Below are 23,458 nucleotides of genomic sequence, written 5' to 3' on the forward strand. Positions count from 1 at the left end.
TTTACATTAACTTTTTCTTATATTTGTCCTAGATTTTGTAATACTTAAAGAAATATAGTTTTGTTAAGTTTAAAAAAAAAACACAAATATTTTTCTAAGAAATATTAAATCTTTGTTCAATTAGATCTTTCCAGCATTTAATTAAGATCTTAGATTATAAACCTATGACACGTTTATGTAAAAAACATCAATTTGACTTAACGATCAATTAGTTTAATGTAAATAATATCCCCAATCGAAGGGTATAAGAACCCCTAATGCCGAAAGTTTAGCAACCAAAACAAGTGTGCCAGTGCCTGTTTGTGTTTGCCAAAAATAAATTTCAATTTTGGTTTTTGTCCACATCCTCATCGCCATTCTCTTGTCCATCTCCATCTAAGCACCATCCGACACCTTGCTCTCCCCATTATCCTCCATATAGGGCTATACTATACGTACATCTACCGTTTCCAGAAAAAACCCCTTCCGCCGGGCATCCCCACACCCAGTAATTGGCTCAAATTACAGAAACTCGGCTCCCACCGCAAATTCATTCCCCGAGCTCGGCTCAAACCATAACCAAAACCAAACCCAAACCCAAACCAAAGACCAAGCCCGAACTCGAAAACCAGACCAAAACCGAAGGCAAAACCAACGCCAAAGTCCGTCCCGTTTCGACCACGACTCTTATTATTGTCATGGCACACAATATTGTTTCCAAAAATGAAACGAAACGAAACAAATACGTGACCAGAAATTAAAGAAAAAAAAAATAATAATAACAATAAAGAAGGCAGAAACCGAGGCAGGGAAACTGAAATAAAAACAAAAACTACGCCAGACCCCGAAAAATTGTGCAAAATAAAATAAGGAAACAGCAGAAATCGCGTTGATTTGAATTTTAAAATGTTTCATGGCATTTGTTTTGTTTGCCATATAACCCCCCTCCCGAAGACCCCAATGCGAGTTTTGTGGTCTCGCTCTCTGCTCTGCTAACTTTGTTTTTAGACACAGTGGGCCCAAAAGTCACTTAACTGCAACTATTTACAAGTTGACAATGTAAGCTTTTTTAAATATTCTATTAAACTTTATAATGGCTTGGAAACATAACCAAAAACATAAGAACTCTGCATTTAAAGTTTAATGTGATGAAAATAAATGTGATGACAATTAAACTTTTAATAATTAAAAACTTTATTTAAAAAAAACTTTTAAGTTTTTTTTTGTTTTTACATGATTATTTTTACAAAATAATAAACACATTAAAATATGAATTATATAAAACAGAAACCAACAAGTTTTTAATTTTAATGATTTTTTTTTTTTTTTTTTTTGCAATACAAGGATTGGTTTTATTAATTGATACATGTGCATGTACAATATTTATTATAAAACTAAAGTAGACAACTGGTAATAACAGCAAAACAATTAAACCTTAAGTGCTTTACTTTCAAGCCTATGGCAACTTTCTATTTAATAGTTCGATTTTATTTATATTGCTATCCAGTGAGTTGCTGGTAAGGAAAAATACTAATTAAAAAAATGTTACACAAACGGGTACAAGCAATAATAAAAGTTTAATGTATTTATCTCCTGGGCATAGTTTTTAGAGCATTATTAAAATTTATTAATATACTTCTATAAAAAGCTAAAATTAAATTGTTTGTTTATTATAAACACCATTTTAAGAGCTATTCTTCTTGAAATTACCAAGCCAAGGAAATCGTTCTTTGGAGCATTATTTTTCTGTTTTTGCAGCCACAGTACCCAATGGTAATATCTATGGCTATCACTAAAAAAGTTTTACACTGCCATTTTCTGTCATTGTTGCTGGTTGCTGGTTGCGATGTTGCTGTTGCTGTTGGTGTTCCTGGTGTTGCTGCTGGTGTTGCTGCTGCTGCTGCTGCGATATCCAGTTGTAGTTGCTGTTGCTCTGTGCCATTTGGCGGGGCACAACTTTGCAGCTCACTCCTCTATATGTACATAAAGTATGTAAATAGGTATATATAGGTCTATATAAACAAACTGGAAGCCGCAACAAAGTTGCAAGGCAGCGCCGTCGACGTCCCAGACCTTATGCCTTATGTAAATTGTAAAAAAAAGGGGAAAAAAAAATTGATAATGAAACTTTTCAACGCAATAAATAATAGCTGACAAGGGACAGCAATCGTCGGAAGAGAGTGCGAATCGGGACAGGGGAATTATATGGAGATGGAGAGGAAGCAATAAAGGAAAGGCATGAAATTCTACGTTTATTATTGATTTCGTGTTGAATTTTTGATTATTTCTATAAATATAACGATTGGGAAAAGGTGGCGCAGACTGGTTAGGCAGAATTGGGTGCTATAAATGCATATATATATATATGGGCATAGGTGTGAGCACGACACGTGCGATGATGATAATGCCGCCTAGGTCAAGTTTGAGCATATAGTACAACACCTATTATTCGAACATAGACACGGCACACACCCCGAAATAATTTACACAACAAAAAAATGTTTAACACTAATTATTCCTTAATTGGAAATTAACATTTACTCAATAGGCAAAACAAAAGGTTACGTTTTTTAATGAACTCGATTGTTTGTTGTAAAACAAATAATTGCAAATGGTATACAAAAGAAAAATAATAGTATTCGAATAAAGTAAGTATTATTGTAATACTACTTTGAGTCATAACTAAATCATACTATTTTATTAAGTAGAAGATATTTGTTTGATCTTATACTTCATAGGTCTAGTAAAAGAAACTTTTTTATCAAAGACTTATTTTTTTATTTTTAAAAGATTTAATTTAGGTTGAAACCTAATTAGAATAGTCATTTTATCTAAAAATAAAACAAATATTAATTCCACTTTTAGTAGACAATCATGTAACATATTAATTGACATTAAAATCGATTCTAAATTTGTACTTATGAGATTAATTTTTTTCTGTGCAGATCGACATCCCCTCTTCCCCAGCCTATTTTTTTTTTATGATTTTATTTTTACTTTGCGGCACTCTCGTTTTCGCGTATCGGCATAAAACTGAAAAATAAACATACATAAAAAACTAACAAGAAAAAGAAGTCGCCACAGTGGAGGAGCAGCAGCGAAAATTGCTATGCAAATAAAGAATACGGCCTCCGCCCACAGCCGCCCACTGTCACGCCCCCCCTGCCGCCCGCTTCCCCAAAAACCGTACACCTCGAATACCCCTTACACCCCGTTCACCTATGGGGACACACAGTCGAGATAAGCAAACACTCCTCGCACACAACAAACACACACCTGGGCCACATCGATGCTTATGAGTTGTGCACACATAAATATACACACGCACTCACTCACACACATCCATAAGTAATGGCAAAAGGTGTGCCGGTCATGTTGTCGTCTTTGTCTCGGCCCCCAGTCGCCCTCTCTTTCTCCGCCCCTATACCCCTCTCTTTCGCTATCAGTCCCGCCAACGCGCAATAAAAAAATATTCTAAGGCAAGACCCAAAACAGAAAAAGAACAAAAAAATTGTTCGGCTGAGCAAAAAAAAAAAAAATAAATAAATAAACACACACACAACAAAGTTACAAACAAAAAACTATAAACAACAAAAAGTCATCAAAGTTGAGTTTCGCTTGGGGTTTCAGTTGAGCTGATAAATTTTGTACCCTTTGCCCCAGAAAAATAAGAAGGAGAAAAACACTTTTCCTGCCCCCGTTTTCCCCAATTGGATTTAAGAATATTCAAAAATTCAATTACGGTGGGGGAGAAAAGGTTGCCCAGGGATCTCAAATGTGAATTGAAAACTTTTCTTTCGCATGGAATACTTAAAGATATTGCTTTTAAAACTTTTAAGAGATAAGCCCACGAAAAGTCCTCCAAGCCATTTGGGATATTAGCCTTTTAGGATTTGAATGCTTATTAGATATTAGGAAATGCAATTGTGTATACGTTTTGTGTGACTTCTCTTGCCATACAAATGATTACAAAAATAAATTTAACCTTTATGAGTTTCTTAAAATTTCTATCCAAAGTTTTTATTTTTGTTTCCCTTTGACAGTGGTAAACAATAAAAAAATAAAATCCACAACAAATTTTAAAATGTTTCCAACGCCGAATAATGACACTGTGAGTCTATACAACCGCAATGTAGGGTATCCAAAAAGTAGGCCCAGAATCGAAGATTAAAAATGAAACAACTCAAAAATGTTTGGCATAAAAAAAAAAACTATAAATTGCGTCTGGCTCGAAAATTGGAATAATAACAAAACATGAGCACGCAAAGCGAAAACAAAAACAATAATAAAAAATAAAAATAAAAACAAAAACAGAAGTCATAACAGAGAATGACTTTAAGCATGGCACGACGACAACTCATAAATATATAAATATGCTGTTGCGTCTGGTAGTTGCATTCTATAATTGTGTTTCCATTTCAAGTATTCCCGCTCGTGTTCAGTTTGTGCGCCAGTGTGCGGGTTATTTAAAATTTTTATTGATTACGTCTGTAAACAAATAGTAAAAAATCGTAGACTCAATTGCAAATATTTACACGACACGGCCAGAGATTTGAATATAGAATACCTGAACGATAGGCACCCATTCAGAGACCCCAGACAGACCCATCGATCGATCTCTGCGCATATACCTATATCTCTACATACCACACAGAATATAGTATTTATTAGATAGTATATAGAGTATATAGCGACTTATCGCCCGACTGCAAGTGGAACTATTGAAATTCACACGTCTCGTCTGGCTGGTTGGCCAATTGCGATTCGTTACGTATTGGATCCTAGCCTAACGTCTAGCCGTCTCGATCGTAAATTCAAAAAATGACAACAACACCTCGCCGATTGAAAATTGAAAACTGCAATAAAAATAAAAACCGAGACGGCATTGATCAGCCGCATATACCTTGTGCCTGCCTGGATCAATTCTCATTGGGGGTCTATTGGATCGGGCGAGGCTGCTCGTAAATTGCTAATTCTAAGTCAATGTATCTAGATGCTAGACTATCGGTGTGGGGCAGACAGGTGTGGCACTCGGAGCAGCGGGCGAGATTGATCGTTCGAGTTATGATTGAGTTGTTAACCAGATTGGACAATAACTTTTTGAGGGTGCCAAAATTAGCTTAGGCCGCACTAAACAACGTTGCTAGAGTTAAATTAGACTGGGGCAAAATAGTTTCAGACAAGAAACATTGCAATGGTATCTCTTTCCAATTTATTTTCAGTTCATAAAAAAGGTATTTATACAGATAACTATTATCAAACATTTACTTCTCACGAGCTTTACAAAATTTAAATGTTACTTTTAATTTCTAGAGCATAATTTCAAGAGCATAATAATATATATAATAATACCAGTTGACGCTTTTATTATATCATAATCAAATAATTTATTCGCTTTTATTATTTTAATACTTGAACAATTACTGAATTTACGTAAGAACAACAAAGTCTATGAGTTGAGCTATAATCCTGAACCTGTTTCCCTTGGAGTGGATTCCCATGGCGATAGTCGATTGTGTTTCGCTTGGTGTTCCACATAAATGGCTCCACTGCCACTGCCACTATCCAAGCCCACAGTCGGTGTCCGAGCATATTAATTGCAGCAATGTTCTATAAATGTCCCAAGTGGACGCCAAAAGCCTCCCCTCCATCAGCACAATCAGCAGGCTAGTATGTAGTAACTCAATTTGCATTTGTTCATATTAATACATACTATCAGTTGCCATATTGTTTGACGTTGACAACGACAGCCACTGAGACGAGGACAGCGACTGAAGCTGCATCGAAATTTAAATATTTAATTTAACAAGTTTTTCAATTAAATTAATAATGCAAATTGTTTGCTCCGTTGCCTTTTCCCGATGTCTGTAAAGAGGAGATGCAGCAGGATTGCGTTGAGTTACTCACTCCTCAACTGCCCTTTGTTGAGCTGCAACAAGTAAACATAATTAAATAACTGAGTAAGCTGCGAATAAACAAAGAAATTAAAAATCGTAAAGTCATATTACAAAAGTTGGAGCCTTTTTTTAAATACTCTTAATAGGTCTAAAAACATTTTGAGATAAAATGTATATACCATGAGACTTATTCAGTTCAAATATTACATTATATAATATTAATAATTCTCCAAAATTAAATTTAATTTTTAAAGGGGAAGTTAGTATTTCTTGCAAATATTTCTATTAAAATATCCTAGTTGAAAAACTGTATAAATTTTATTTTTGAGAAACTGCAAACAATTGTAGAAATAAATTTTATACAAAAATTTTAAAAATAGAAATTTTTATGTTCATATAAATTTGTTTTCTTAAACCTTTAATTTATGTATTTATTTTGTGGTTTTTTTTACACAGTATAAGAAAACTTAAAATTCTTTTGCCAAGAAACCTGCACTAGAAATTCAAATAGATTTTAGCAGGGTATCCAAAATGGACATTAACGAGCTGTGAGCTTAATTTATTTGTAGGTCATTTTCATGTAATGCAAACAGCAGCAGCAGCAGCAGCAGCAGCAACAACAACTGCAGTGGCAACAGCAACAATCGTCATCAGTTGTTGCCGCCGCCTTCGCAGTCGCAGAGCAATCATAAAAAACAAATCAGCAAACAGCAAAAATAAAAAACAAGACTGAGTAGTACTCATGTAGTACTCTTGAGTACCTGACAACAACCTAAAAAACAAAAAGAAAAAAACAAAAATGGGTAAAAGAAAGAAAACGATGGGGCGGCAAACGGGCAAGACCAGCTACATATATAAGACATTTTTATATACGACGTCGGTGTCAACGTGGCTCGCAAATTAGTTATGTAAGAGAGTTATGGCAACAAGAACCAGAGACGACGGCTCATAAGGTTAAGAAGCTGACATTTGAGGCGTTTCGGGGCTAAGAGCTGGCAATGAGCAGAGAATTATGAACCTGCTCTGGGTCACCATTCGCTTTAAATCGGCAGATCTCTTGGAATATCCCTGAAACTTAGAACTCCCAGCGATTTGCAAGTGGTGTTATGACTTCAGACCGCACCAGACAGTAAAACATCTTAAGCCTTATCTTATCTTAGCCAACTTGAGCTGTCACTATTTGCCCAAATATTGCCATACAATTGTACTCTGGAGTGAAAGCAAATTGGGCACTCCGTTCTTATCGCCAAGAAATAAAGTTAGTTGGTAATTCCTATATCAGGAGTCTATCTTTGGAATCTAATAATACAATAACGTCTGGCCTTGAGGGCAATCATGCTATTCTGATCCAGTTACTAGAGTGTCTGCAGATAATAGAATTTGATTGTCTTTTATTACCGAAAAGAAAAGGTATCTAACACTCATGTTTCCCCTAATTTTCCGATTCTACTTGCTTTAATTACCCGCATTGTATATTTATCTTTGGTTCCGAATTCCTTGCGCTATGAATTATTTTCATTGTTTTTTCGTACTTCTACCACCTTTATGGTTTCGGCTTATCCATGTTTATTTTTCCTTCACCCAAACTCTTTGCCTGTCTTATCTAAATGTATATTGAGGTCTCTAATATTATCTTTCCAACTTTTTGATCTTATCCGCTTTCACCTCTCGGCCGTCGCACATTTGTTTGTTAGTTTAGCTGGGTTTTAGTTTATTAGTTTTTCCTTTAACCTGCTGCTTTGATGAACTTTTAATTTGTTCTTATGATCGATTCTATAAGCCAAAGAATACAGTTTTATTTGCAATACATAAATTAGGTAAATGATATCACCCTCAAATTTGCTGCACTTGGATGGCTTCCCACTGACTGATCATTGATCAGTGATCATAACATCGTTTCCGTTTGATAATGTTGCGCTTATTTATTGCATTTCTGGCATTGGATCTGATTGATTAAAATGACTGCGTATCAAGTATCTTGTTTGTGAATCTTCGCGGATGAATCGGATTCGAATGAATTTCTATTTTCATTTGTTGAAAATTCTTTGGCTATCAATGACAATTGAGAGCTTTGTTGACCAAATTCTTTTCGCATTTTTGGCGTAAACAAATTCGTAGAAGACGGAACGTCTGGAAAACAAGTCTCGACCATGAGAAATCGAACAGAGATAAGAATTTATAATCGGTTAGTGTTCTGGAGTAGCGCGATTGATAAGAGGTATTTTTACCTGATAAACAAGTGCAGACCGCGTCGGTAAGTTTTGTTTTTTTTTTGAGGAGGTTAGTTTCGGAAACGTCAATCGGAATTACAATCGCCAGCAAAATGAGTGGTCTTAAAAATGGCACTTAAATCAATAGTGCGCTATTTTAAAATATTAAGACCTGAGAAAAATTAACTAAGTAGTTATTTCTTGTTTAATTTTGTATGACCTCTTTTTTAATTTTAAATTTCTTAATAGTTCTATTTAAAATTTAAATATGGCGAGACGTATGCAGTCCTTTAAAGGGGTGTTTTTAAGTGTATACTCCATAAAAAAATAAAACATAAGCCTCAAGCGAATGTAAAAATTAAATCTTTAAATAATAATATATATAATATATTCATTAGATTTTTTTTAATAGCCACAAAGATTAAAAAAAAAACAAATTTAAAAACACTACCAAATTTAAATCACTTCATAAAAATATTTCCACTTGTAGCTCAACCATCATTTAATGAACAACAAAATTTTTAGTTATTTATTTTATTTTCGTGAGTTTTATAGGACTATTTTTTATAACAAAGTTAGTAATTAAAAATTGTAAAACTACCTTACGGCACATTACTTTTTCAAAACCTGATAAAACAATTTCCTGTTGTATTAGCTTTGCCGCAACTGTAAGTGCAAATAACTGTCTGGCGGTTTGCTTTTCTACGGGCGGTCTAAAGGTGGGTTCTCCATGCGCTTTGCATGCCAAGTGTATCCACATCCAGACCTCTGATTCATTGATAACACGTGCCCAGTGCACTCCACCTGACCCAAACCCAAAGCAAAACCAGACAGTTGCAGTTGCCTGGGCAAATATTTGCACCGATAATTCAGCTGTCAGACAATGGGTTCTGTAGTGCAGTTCGCCCATGTGACTCCGAAACTCTCTACCCAGTAGGTGTTCTAAAACTAGTGTGAGTGATAAGTACTGGGCCCTGCTAATTGGTATGGCCGCATCATTGTCCAGTCGATTTCTCGATGGCCATGACTACTCAAAATCACTTCCACTGATACGAGCAAGGCTGGACCTACATATTTTGCACTCAGAAATCGGCGATGTCAGTGCATACATGTGTTTGAAAATTATATGAAAGTCATTTGCTTTCAAATAATTATAAACAAGGAAAAGATTCACTCTGAAATTCAGCTGACATCATCGCCACATTTAAAAAGTTCTCATTAGCCCCTGAAATAATTTATATATAATTATACTTAAGATTGCTGCGATTGCGAAAAGTAACGACTTTAAGTAGATTTTCTGTGCTGGAGATGTGGGAATTAAAGCTAATGGATGGGATAGGTCATGACTGATGATTGTAAAAGATGATCAATCTCATGTACTATTTTAATATAATTTAGAACGTTTTGCTGAACCTTTATAATTTTATAATTGTTATACTTAAGTGCAACCCTATTTTGCCACAAAAAGAAACATAAATAGTTTACTGCGATTTTATTTTTTGTTAATGGCCAATAACGCTAGCTGAATATTTTCATATTTTTTTTTTAAATCTTTTAAATAGAATATTAATTATAGTTTTGAAAGCTTTTAAATATTCTTTAAATTTTTAACAAAATAATTAAATAATAATTAAAATTATTATTAAAGTGTTTGTTCTGTTTTCTCTTTTTTTTGAGTTTAAACAGCTCTCATATTTTCTGAATATTTCTACGAAAAGGTTGTTTTTCTTTAAAATATGTTTTTATACTTTTTATTTGACTAAGAGTAAATATTTTTTTCAAATTTCTTGAATCTTCCAATAAACATCTGCTAAATTTCCGATAAATATTTATATATGCTCATTGATGCCCGTATTTATTTTCCAAATGCTTTGCTAATGCTTCCTATTTGAAATCGGCTTCCTGGTTTTGAGTTCCTCTTGAATTTGTCAAATAGTTCCCAGTTGAAAATCCAAGGAAGTGTCTACGAATTGAACTGATATATGTAAGTAGAACTTCGTTTATATCTATTTCGGATATATGTACCTGAATAGTGCTTAAGGTATGACTAATGCCACCAGCAGCTTGCATAAACAGCTTGGGGTAAATGTTTACACTCAGAATATATAATTTCAATTCCAAGTGGACGGGCCCATGCAAATGAGGCCTCGAGTAAGCTAAGTACCCAGTCAGTACTAGCTCAAAAAAATACAAAATAAAAATATATCTGCCGGTGTGGTGTCGGTACACAGTCGTGTCTAAGTATTACTTAATATCATTGACTAAGCGCTGCTCACCCAAAAGCCGAGCCATCAAAACAACTTTCGATTACGAAATTTAGCACAGTTTGGGGTTCGGGTATCTAGAAGGGGTTTTCGGGGGGGGTAGCAAAAAAAAAAAAACAGCAAGAGGAACACACAAAAAAAGAGAAAAACAAACTTAATGAGCTTTGCAAAATATGTGTTTGCTTGCCCTTTCGATGGCTGCTGTCAAGTACAATAAACGACAACAGGTTGAAGACTAAGAATCGGCAACCTTAACACTTAAAGCAGCTGAAATGAAAATTGCAAAAGGAACTAAAAAACAAAAGCCAAATTGCACGAGAACGGAGACGATGACTGTAACTTTGGGGATGACTAATGCCCATGCTCATCTAAAAAACTGAATAAACTGAATAAACTGAATAAACTGAAAAAACTGAAAAACTGAAACTCACCGATGGAAGTCAAGACACAATGGAAAAAGAGCACAACTCGAGGCGAATTTCGAATTAAAATAAAGTCATTGAGTGTGGTTGAGTGGCTCGGTGGTTGCGTGGTTCAGTGGTTCGGCATTGGTGGATTGCCGCGTGCACACAATGTGATGCAGTGGTGCAGTGCAAATGCTATTTGAATTCCCGAGAAGATGCCATCTAAATATCACAGTATCGCTGGCAAAAGGTTGCTAAAGGGATGTTAAATTGTTAATCAGTCACGATAGATTTCGCGAACAGTAATTTGAACGATTGCAGGCCAGATTGCCTGATCAGTTTCCTAGAAAATATAAATAATTATAATTAAGGCTAAATTTCCATTGGAAATCCTATATTAATTTGGAATTGGTAAATAAAAGGGGGCATATTCCACCTAATGCTATCATTTTGTCATGTAGGTATCCCCATAATTATTTCCATTTAAATTGATATTTGTATGTTATAAAGAAATCAACATTTAATCAACTTATTTGATGGCTTATTTATTAAAACTATACAATTTTCTAGCCAACCTTAAAAGATTCCGGAAATACGTATAGTATAAAATAACAGACATGCCTGATAAAAGATTCCTTGTAACGAACAAAGTAATTATTCCAATGCATCGATCAGCGATATAACCTGATCGTAATTCGAGCACATGCGTACAACAGATATGTATCGTATGTGTACATCCAAAATGACCTCAGCCAAGTCAATGCTTCCTGAGAGCGAAAATACACAGTGTATCCGTACAAAAACAAAACAAAAAAAAACACCATGTACTCACAAAGGAACCTGTTCCGAGATAAAAATCTACCCAGGCACAATCATAAAACCCAGCTGACTGACAGATCTGACGGGTTTCTATGCAGATTACGTCTCGTTTCGATATCTGTTCGGACGTGTAAATAATTAATTACAAAGTAAGTGCTTAAATGTTAATCCGCACAAGACAAATGTACCATCGCATGTGTATGAGTGTGCAAAAAGATAATCTCTTCGACGAAAATAGATATGGATATGCCCCATTGAGTACGAAACAAATAAACGGAGACAAGAAGCCAAGAATATTTAATCAGGAAAAAGTATTTTATTATATTATTTTTTTTGCTTTGAAAGTTTCAAAATAAATTGCCATCAGTCACGAATCTCTTTTTATTCTTTTATGGCCGTGACAAAAGTTAGATGATGAAAATAAACGACTCACCGTAGAGGAATACTAAAAAATTCGCATACAATTTTGAGCATTTCTCTTGTTGATAAAAGCGTATATCTCACAGATATACACGACAACGAATGTTCTGCTATTATTTAATTAGCGTTGAGCTTTTGGCCCTCGGGCATGTACTTAAGTGCATGCCGCGTATCTTGTATCTTGTATCTGGTGCTCATCTTCGGGGGATTAACAGGCGAGGGCGGGCGAATAGGAACGCAGATAGATAGATAAGCAGAGAGCAACAACAAATTTACATTTTTTATTGTCAGAATATTCGCATAATAATGGCCTTTCTTGCATCAAAAGAAGGAGAGCAAAATAAAAAAAAAAACAAGCAAAACGAAGCAGTCACCGCAATGTGGCCACTTCATGGCAATTCAGATGTATCTGCCGGATACTTGTTTTCAAAAATTTGTTTATTTTAGCCAAGCGTTGAAATGGTCTCCAGGGGGCTTACGGATATTTTGTGCCGCTCTAATCTGATAATCACCGTAGTAGTCCCTCGCCTTTCGCCTGCCTTTCCCTCCATTTTCCATTTTCCATTTCCACCCCCCACCTCCCCTCCGATTTTCCCAAGTCCCTCGCTGATGACTTTTCTTCCTCTTGCCACTTATCTGCTTCCCAGCTCAACTGTTATTACCTTCGCTCCTTTTGTGCTACACTTGCTTCTTGTTTATCTTTTGTTTCTATGCTAAACAATTTTTGCACATGTGGCCCATGGTTATTGTCGTTTGTGTTGTTGTTGTTGTTGTTGCTGTATATTGTTGCTGGATATTGTTGTTGTTTATGCATTGTTCCCATTGTTGTTGCTGCTGACGACGTCGGAGTTGGCTCATTGAATGAATCGAGCCCCTGGCAACACGAAACACGCACACTCTCACACAGTCGGGGTCAAAATAATAGTAACTAATGCTATGTAAGTCTTTAACACGATATATTTTTTATGTGATCAAGTTGCACTTAATAAAATACTGCGCTACTTTCAAAAATCCGAAACCGAAAAAAAATGCATTCTATATTTATAATTACAATTATAAGATTAATACTTTTGATTATTGGTTATTAGGGAACTTAATTAAATTTGATATTTTAAACCAAATTTAAATTTGAAAACAATTTAAATTTTAGTTTTTATTCCAAAAGTCCGAATTTTTTTTTGTAATGACTCCTATTCATATGCTGTCTACTGTTCACATCATGGAATCATGTATGCACCGACTTGCAGATGACTCACAATTTTTGCACCGCTGTTGTTGCTGGTGTCTTTCTTTTGTTGTTTGTTTTAAGTACTGTATTGTTGTTGCTTCGATTTACGAAACCTTCGCCGTTCATTAGTGTTGTTGTTGCTGCTGTTGCTGGTGCTTCTTTTGCTTTTGTGATTGTCGCTTTGTTGCCAAGCCAGGTACAAATGGAAAGTGTGCAAACAAATACGAAAACACAATCATGCAGAGAGAAAAAGTCAAATAAGTTCAATATTTACTTTACGTTTTTTGGTTATTTTTAAATGTACCTCATTGTTGTATTTTTACCTGGTTAATAATTATAATGTTTTTAATTCCTGGCTTCATCTGCTCGTTATTGCTAATAATATTTTCGATTTATTGATTGATCTGATACTGTTTAAGTAAGTAAGTACGAATCCTAGCTGTTTTAAGATTTTAAAATTTTTTAAAAGATTTTCTAATAAGACAGCAATTGTTAGCATAGTTTAGTTATATTGGTAACCAAAGAAATAAAAATACAAAAATGTATTTTTTTGATGTGTACTTACATGTAGCCTATATGTTTATGTAACTGTCTGCGTGTAGCTATCATTCATATTGTGAAAACCTTGGAAATGCTACAATTACTGTTGACATTTATTTTGCCGATGTTGTTGTTTTTGGTTTTAATATTTTTGCTGTTGTTATTGGGTTTCGCATTTCCGCTTTTGTCGGCCGACATTTGTTTGTCACAGTCGACGGTTTTGCTCACAGTTGGTAACAACCACTGCAGCAACAGCAACAATCGCCGCTTATCAGTTCAAAAAAAAAAACAACCAAATTTAAAGCGATACTGAAAACCATTGAGTCACAGATACAGATACATAGGCAAGCAACAACAAACACAGCGAGAGCACACAAACAATGAGGTGAAAAACAAAATTCGTAATGCAAACAGGCAAGCAGCTCACAGATACTCACACACACATGCACTTGTTACATGTACTGCTGCGACCAAAAAAATAGTACTTACTAAACATTGTAATTTATTTTTGTGATAAAGGAATCACAAAAAATGTGAAAATCTTCAAAAGTTAAAAATAAAAGAGATTTTTAACTAATGTAAAAACAAAAAGTACTTTAAATTTAAAAAAGTTTTTTATTTTTTTTATTTTATTTTTTAAGCTTTTTTCTTTAGTATTTTGATTTCCCAGACTAAACCAGCAAAAGAAATAATTGTTAAATGTGGACTACCAATTCTATAAATTCGCCTGCACTTGTAGTGCTCATTGAACTTGGACACCGACCAAAGGTTCCTTCCCCGAAACATTTTCTACAACTTGGAACAGTTGAGGGTGCGACAGAGAAGGGCTGAGCCAGAGGGAAGGAGAGGGAGAGGGCGATGCCGAGGAGCGACCGTGTCCAATCGAAATAATATATTGTAAGATCTATTTGTGGTCTGCTTACAACAAAGGTGGCTGGGCGGAGGAAAACGAACCCCTCGATGGCGAAAATACAGAACCGAACTGAAAAGAAAAGAATCGAAGGTCATAGAAACTGTCAAAGAAGAGATGGATGCTCGGATGTATGGCCATATGAATGGTATGAATCGGTTGCTGTGATTGCCCATAGACAAATTGTCAAGAAACATGACAATTGAGGATTTTGCCCTCTGGCACATTTTCCCTAGAGTTTTCCGATTTTCCCGCTCGCTTGTCAGCGGGCGGACGAATGGGTCAAGTTTTCACTGTGGGAATAATGACACTTTAAGAGCTGGCAGGGGGAAACAAAACAGCAGCAGCTAACAATCGACTACAATGGAATTGATGGCATTATAATATGGGAGCAGGCTGTAATTCGGGGCTTAGTAATGGGAGAAGATTGCCAGTAACATTGTCTCGGATTACGGGTTTTAGGTCTTTTTTTCGGGCTAAATTGGGTCAAGTCAGATGGGCATGGACTTGCAGGTTTTTCTCAGGTTTAGTTTTTGCCAAATTTGAGAAATTTTAAAGATTTCAGGTATGAATGATGATTTATTTTTTCTTTATTCATACACTCTTGTTGTTTTTACAACAAGACTAACAACAGAAGAACAATATTTTGTTATTTGTTGCAGAGAATAAATTAATATCAATGATTCTTCTTACTTTAAAACATCTGTGGATTATTTTCGCCAAATAAATCTTCGATTCGTTTAAATACTGTAAAGAAACTGGTTTTAAACTATGTTTAAATGAATGGGCTAGTTGGTTATTGGTTTGTACATTTCATTAAGCTATCTAAATATAAATGATTATTGTCTAATAATATATAATAAAATTAAATGGGTTTAACTACAGAAATATAAAAGCTACTATACTTCATATCTTTGAAAAAGAAAGGCTTTGTTTGTTTTTTCATATGTTAATAAGAAAATAGATTAGCCATGCCAAAAATTAAATAAAAAAGTCTTAGGCTACTTGAGCATTTTCAGTTCGAACATATTTTCAAAATGTACGCATGTAGGCCACTTCTTTGAATATATATATATATCAATTTTCACCATGACCAAAGCAAAAACGACATTTTAAGGAAATTAATCGTAAAAAATTTGTATTTTTTTTTTATTTTGTGACAGCTAAACATTTTCCAATTTTCTAATACCCCTCACTGCGATCGAATATTTCGCTGGGCCACGTGCCGCTGAAAAAATAATAATGAACACGTCCAAAACGAGTCCACCTACATACGATTTCGAGCGAGGTTGAGGTTGATGTGACAAGTCCCAAAACTCTTGCTGCGCAAATCTCACTTGATTCGAACCGATTTTTAGTTTGGAGAGGGGGGCAACACGTGCCGCAGATCTCATAAAGCTGGAGATTTTCCAAGGCCAGAAATTCCCAAAAACTAAATATTAATTGGCCAACAACTGGGGGATGTGTAGTTTCAAGAGCGGGATTGTTCAAAAACAAAAACCAGAGGACTTGACCAAATATTTGCCAGCTTTTTTGTCTTTCTAAGCTTTTTTTTTTTATTTGCCGCCACTGTTGTTCTCGTATTGTCTACAAATATAGATACATTTTATGTGCTTCAATAACAGAAATTCCGCATTTGAGAATATGCATGCAATTGTTGACAAAAGTGACACACCAATCTGTTTATTCAGTTTAGAATGGAATGGAACGCGTTGGAAAAACAGTGAGTGGCAAAAAGGAGAAATTTAAAACAAAGCCGGGAGCAAACAAGAAGTTAAATAATACGGCAAATATTCGCCAGACCCCGTCTGAAAGTTCGGAATTTCGTGGGGAATACCGTACAGATGTTCGCTCTGGATTCAAACTTAAAAACCTAGATACAAACAAAAAAAAAAAAAAAATAAAAAAACTATGGAAAAACACCCAGCGAAAATGTGACCTATGGATAATTTTTTTGGGAAACGCGTGTGGGCCATAATCAAAACGTGTTTTCGTAGATGCTAAAACTATCTTAAGGGGGCTCAACTAGCACCCTCACTAAAATATTTTTGAAAACACCAATAAATTACAAAGTCAAGGAAATTATCAGCGTCAGACGCGTCATCGGCATCATTAAGTCGCCTTCAGTTTTGGCGGAAAAACAAAAACAAAGGCGTACACAATAAGTTCAAAATACGTATAAAAATTAAATTTGTGCGAAAATGACATAAAAATAAAACGAAATGTCCCCAAAAATATGCGAACGAATTGTGACGTGAAATTGATTCAATTAAATCTTTTATGACGTGACAATTGAATTCTATTTTCGCATCTAATTGGAACTGATTGTAGTTTCGCCCCATCGCACCCATCAACCGCACCGCCAATGTTCGTACATCTCTAGCAACACGTACTACTATGTATATACTATATACCATATGGTTTCTAGTACTACATATTCAAATATTGTTTGTCAACGACTGGCGCGTACACTTGCACCCTTTCTCGGTTTTCTATTCTCGGAAATGACCGAATATCGCAACGGGTCCAAAAAAAAAAGTGTCGAATGCCCTGCCTTTGCCTTTGCCTTTGCCTTTGCGGTTGCCCCCTGGACCGCTTTCCTTTTCGTTTTGGTAATCACTTGAGGTGGATGCTAGATGTTCGCCTTAACAAGAAGAATGACAGCATTTTAAATGACTTTCTACACTCGGTGTTCTGGGGAAATATGGCACACGTCGTGCCGTAATTACAGATCGCATACGAATTAAAGGAAATTCGCTTTCCTTGACGACTGCAAATTACGAAATTTCATTCAATTAAAAATGTCATCGTGCTTATTTTCAAAAACATTCTTTTCGATTCTGTTGTTTTTCTGTGCGGTACTGTAGGTCACTAAGAAAAGAATGTTAAATAAAATGGATTACATTTAATCTAATTTAATTAATTTGTGTTAATAATCTTATATTCATTAATAAATACAAATCATTTCGTTTATATAAATAAATAAATATTTAATTTGACAACGAAATCAAATGAATCTTTATTTAAAATTATATCAGGATCATCATCAGCTTTTAAGGTTAAGCTTTGTAAGAAAACGGTTTTATAGATAAACTAAAGCGGTACAGTTAAAGACAATATAACATATAAAGACAATACCACATTTAAGGTCTGCCTTGTTAAGTTTATTTTTTTTTTTGATCAGGCTCACAAAAATAGTCAATTATTGGCAAGCCTAAATCGGTGCGATTTCTTCCTACTGGTGCACTTTTTGTTGGTAACCTCAGCCTGTTTGGCTAAATGCAATGTTGCCGCTTTTCAGCCAAGTTCATAGTACCCATCGCGGGCCCAACAACAAAGTTGTGGGCCTAGCCCAAACTGGTTGCCCAATTGTCTTCCCCTGCTGATCGCAAGCCAGCGATTGTTGCTGTTGCCGTTTGTGTAACTACTGCAGCTGTGCACTCAAAAAAACAATGCCAGACATCTACATTTCGAAACTGATCGTACAAAAGAAAGACTAAAAAACCAGACTATATTTTTTGATAGGACTGAAAAGTTTAAAATTGTGTTCCCTTAGTTAACGAACAAAAAACTTTGAGTTTTTATTTATAGTTTATTAGACAAAATTGCGTTTTGTTTTGATTAAAAATATTTATTTATTTTTTATTTTCATGTATCTACTTTCTAAGTACAAAGTTATATTACTGTATTGGTCACAATTTATTTTGAGATTCAAATAAAAATCAGTCTTTTATCATTTGAATTGTAAATTACTCTCATGTTCAGTCATTTCTTCTTATTCCAAAAAAAAATATTATTGGGATTTTTTCTTATACAAATTCGAAATATGCACTCCAACTATATCGATATGAATTTAAAATTAGTTAGATTTATAAGTTAATTAATAATTAATTTTAATGCAAAATACCAATATTTTAGTTTAATTACACATACAAAAATAAAAAACTTAAACCAAAAATGTATTGGGCATTCGTGCTTACCAATATCTATTTGACCTGCATTTTTTATGTTAATATCGAGCCGATTTTTGTTGGTGTATTTTGCAGCTGAATTTTGGTTTCAGTTGTACAAAAGTGGCAATTAAAGTCCGGTTTCTCGCAGTGCAGTTGCCGTGGCCGTGGCAATAACGGGTTGTGCGGGCAGCGACGTTGCCGTTTTTCAGTGGTTCGGTTGCCGCTGAAAGAAAGTTGCACCCGCAACAAGCTGAACCGCCCCTGCCCTGCCCCTTTGCCCGCCCCTTGGATCCAACAGTGCTGGCAGAAAAGAAAGCCGTTTTGTTTTAATTTTTTCCACAATTATTTTCCGCTAGCGCAGGAAAAATTATATGCTTTTATTTTTGTAATTTTTTTTGCCTTTGTTTTTCGCTCTGTATGTGTGGTAAGGTTTTTTCACAAAATGTTTTTGCTTTTGTTTTTTGTTTTGTTTTGGTTACAAATTTCTCACAATTATTTTGTTGTTTTACGCAATAAAAAAACTTAACATTAAATACAATATATTTTTGTTTTTGCTTTTTGTAATAATAAAAAATTAATACATGTATTTTTTTCGTATTTTGCTTGTTTATTTCTTTCTTTCTCTCTCTTTTTGTAATAAATAGTTTTTTTCGCTTTGATAGATACTTTTTGCTGGTAATAGATACTTTCGTGTGTGTTTGTATGTGTGTATGTATGTGGATGGTGTGTTTATGTGTTTGTGTATTTGTGAGAACATTAAGTTTTCCTCATTACGTTAATTGTATTTTTTACAAATTATATCGCATTGCATTTAATTAAATTTTCACATTTTATTTGACGATTTCTTGATTTTGTTTTCTCTGCTACATTTAAGTTTTTGTTTTTATATCGCATTGGGAGTTTTACACAGACAAAAAAATTTTACAAATTTTTTACGCTTTCACATTTACTGAGATATTCATTGCCTTAAATTTTACGCTTGATTTTTTATGTTTAATTTATTCTCATTTATATTTTTTTGTTGTGGATTTTCTTTGTATTTTTATTTTTTCTTGTTGTTTTGTTTTTTTGTGTAGTACGCGCTATACATTTAATAATATATAAAAATTTGTTAAAATCCTAAAATTTGTTGGTTTTAATTAATATTAATTAATAATTTAAAAAAATTTATTGCAGCAAGCTGCGTCTAACTAAAATTGGAGCGTGTGTTCATCTACCTCTGTCACATTTCGAGGCCTCTTCTCAGTTTTAAAGTTAAATTTTAAATTTACCAAGATCAAGTTTGTTTGTTTTGTTGGTTTGTTTGTTTGTTTATTACTATATAGCATACAATTTTTAAAAAAATCTGTTCTTTTGTTTGTGTATGGGGGGGGAGGGGTGTGGTGTGGTGTGTGTGTGTGTGTGTGTGTTAAATGTGTAATTTTATCAACGTCTTTTGCCGGATTTTGGGCTAGCCGGCAAAAAACTCTTAGCATCTTAAACAGTATCACATATTCATGAGTTGTCGACCGGCGAGCCCCAAAGCGAAGGTCCCAGAAATATGATTCTGGGTATCGTGGGGCTGCCGTCTTTGAATTTCATGTTGGTTTTTCTTTACTTTTCTTCCGCTCTTCTCGCCTTTTGTTTTTCTTGCTTTTGCGTTTTTGAAAAAGGAGAAACAACTTAAAACTCTAATTATTTGTTATAGCACTACGCATCTAAGTAAAATGGTGGTGAGAGTCACAATTACAAAAATCGGGCCTTAAGGTCCCATATATAGTATTAGTATGAGAGTGTGATTGGCGTACCCTAATGTGTGTGTATCTTGTGTATTGTGTGTGTGTGTGTATGTGTGTGTGTGGTGTAGGTGGGGTGGCTTCGAATACTTGCTTCGTTGTTGCTCTTCAACTGCAACAAACTACTGCTCTCGATCATCACAGGGGTGGTGTTTTCTTTCGCAGACATACATATTATGTATATATATCTAACAGATCATGCAGATCACCTTAATTTGTGGGCGTGGCTATGGCCGCACTGGGGCTATGAGCGTGACTGCCGAAGCTATAACTCCGGCGTGCGCCCAAGCCATCGGCGGAATACAGCTTGTTCTTGGTGATCGTATACTCCGGACTGATGGTGATCGTGCGGGCCAGACTCTTCATGAACTGCGGCAACAGCGACGTCCAGCCGCGATGATCCTGCCTGAGGGTCAGATAGACTTCGAAAGTTGACACCGTGTCCGGGTCCACTTTGATCGAGGCGATGCGACGCGAGTTCTTCGGCTCATCCTCGAACTCAATGTAGATGGTGCAGCCGCGGATGCCGCAGGGCTCCTTCTCCGACACTCGGATAATTTCCCGGGCCACGCTCGGCGTGAGATCACAGGGTAGCGACACTTCCGTGCATGTCAAATGCCGCGACTTGGCCGCCCTCAGTTCGTCCAGGAGTCGCTGGGACAGCTCCTCCACGGCCTTCATGTCGAGATCTGGTGAAAAGTAGCTGCTACCGCACTCCTCCTCGTCCGCGTAGTAGTAGTTGCTGTTGTAACTGCCGCTTGGCTTCGTCTTCTTGCTCTGGCTCTGGCCAACGTTGTTATTGTTGCCCGCCGGTTGCTTGTGCTTAATACTGGTGGCGGTGGCGGTGGCGGTGACGTTTGTGGTATTGCTGCTGCTGCCTGTTCCGGCGGTCTTGGCCTTTTTGGGCATAACGGCCACGGCCGCTTCGACGGTAACGGGCGGTGTCAGTGTGCCGATCCAATCTAAAACGGCAAAGAACAAGGAAAAACTTTGATTAGTAAGCTGGTAATGTTGTAAACTTAAAAAAAAAAGGTCCACAAAAAATAGCTGAACAAGTCTTAACTTCACTTTGAAACCAAATTAATTATTACATATTTTTCAGTTTCAAGAGTATTTTTTAATAGTTCCAGAGTTCTTAAAACCCTTAATAAAGGTTTTTTTTAGTAAAGATCTTTATTTAAGATTCCAGAAAAGTTCGAAATAACAATTTAAAAAGTGTTATACCAGAGTTTCATCATATTTTACTGATCAAGTAAAAATGTTTGCAATTTTCAAAAGCACCCCACATCAAACACCTTTTAAATTCTATTGCTACATCACAAAAAGCGAAACGGAAGGGAAAGGCAAAAACAAACAACTAGGCGATGAGCCACAGCCGCTTGGCAACAGCGAACTCAAGATGAAAGCGGAAAACGCGAACGAAAAGCAAACGCAAAACCAAAAGACAGAGGGCAAGAGCCCAAAGAAAACGAAAAATCATTTTTTACTGCTGCCGGGAGTTAAATTTTTTGTCGATTTTCCTTTGTTGTTGCAATTTGCGTACGTGACGAACAATTTAACATGTATTTTTTTATGACATTTTTCTTTTGTAATTGCAAATTGATTTTTTATGCATTTTTTGTGTTAATGTAAATTACAAACTTTAATAGCTGATGAAATGTTTAAGGAGGATTTCAGAGCAATTGTTTTTTTTTTTTTGTCGTAAGTTCAAGCTATTTAAAGGTTTAAGACTTTTAAGACTTTTTTAAAAATGAAGGAATTTGTATCAAAAGAGTTAAACTGGTTTACATTTTGTTAAAAATTATCAAACATCTTTTTTTTAGATTTTCGAACATTCTGGAACCTTCCACAAATCTTGCTATGTATCCGTTTTTTTTTTTTTTTTGAATTCTCAACTTACCTCTATTTTTGTTTGATCCCAGAATAACGCCGTAGATGCCTTGCACGGGGATAACATCCATTTTCATTGGTTTTCTGTGTGGTTTGGTGGAAAGTCGAATCGAATCGAAAATCGTTCGTTCGTTCGCTCGCAGTTTTCCGACGGCTTTTTGCCCTTTTTTATCACTTGTACAATTAATTAATTAAGATTATTTAATTTATCACAATTTGCTGTTTGTTTTCTTGCTGATTGCTTTTTCTCCTTCTTGTTGCAGTTTAAATTAACATTTGTTGGTTGGTTGTTGTTGTTGTTTTGTAGTGGAAATCACAGCACTTATGTTGTTTAAACTTTTATTTGTTTTGTTGTATCACTTAAATGGCGTTGGTCCGTTGCATTTGTTTGATGGCAATTTTAATTTTAGTAGTAATATAACGTCAGTAGCATAGAATTCTTCGTGAAACAGTATAAATGATTGAATTTTGGATGTGTTACTTTAGCAGTGGCTATGCACGTTTCTGCTGCTGCTTCATTTGATTTTCTGGCCCGTGGCAAGGTCTGTATCAGTTATTCTTTTCTGTGTTTTTTCGAAGCTACTATGAATTTCTCTGCCGGCGCGCCGCCTTATATACCGCTCGGCGGGCCGCAGTCAACGCCGACGTCGCGGCCGGAGAGCGCTCTCTGTCGCACGCTCTCCCAACAGCTGTTCCACTCAGCGGCCATCTCGCTCATGCGCACCAGCAACCCGGCCGGCGAAAGAGAGATCGAGCAAGAGAGGGAGCGCGGACGGCGTACGTGACTTGCAAAGAGGAAAAGAAAACCCGAAAAGGAGAAAAGGATAAAGATGGAAATGTTCTCCCGCAAGGAAACGTATGCATGTAAAAAAAAGCAACAAAAACCCACCCCGCGTTACTGCGCAGTCGACTGCGACGCCGACCACGACGCCGGCAGAGGGCAACCTAAAATTTTCCACTCCGAAATTGAAAACTCAGTTGCAAGTTGCAACATGCTGCCCAATGCGGCTGTTGCCAGGCCGCAAAAAAAGATACAAATTCGGGATCCGAGATACCAGATACTAGATACGAATGTATCTTCAGAATTTCCTCGCCTTTTCCACGGAATCAAGCGAATGCAAATTTACTGCGCTCTCCGTTTCGGCCAAGAAAAAGTAGATCTCGAGAGA

At 35.7% G+C, this 23,458-nt stretch overlaps 1 protein-coding gene across 1 annotated transcript; it reads right to left on the reverse strand.

Moving 5' to 3' along the window:
* Positions 1-19,980: 19,980 nt before the first annotated feature.
* Positions 19,981-22,886, reverse strand: LOC108150332 (protein scylla). Its single transcript, XM_017278454.2, has 2 exons — positions 22,300-22,886; positions 19,981-21,361 (listed from the first exon to the last, which is right to left on the reverse strand). The coding sequence occupies exons 1-2, from the start codon at positions 22,364-22,366 to the stop codon at positions 20,610-20,612; spliced, it is 819 nt and encodes a 272-aa protein (XP_017133943.1). The 5' UTR covers positions 22,367-22,886; the 3' UTR covers positions 19,981-20,609.
* Between the last annotated feature and the right edge of the window lie 572 nt (positions 22,887-23,458).

Source organism: Drosophila elegans, unplaced genomic scaffold (genome assembly GCF_018152505.1).
Source record: "Drosophila elegans isolate 14027-0461.03 unplaced genomic scaffold, ASM1815250v1 contig_208, whole genome shotgun sequence".
Classification (NCBI taxonomy): Eukaryota; Metazoa; Arthropoda; class Insecta; order Diptera; family Drosophilidae; genus Drosophila; species Drosophila elegans.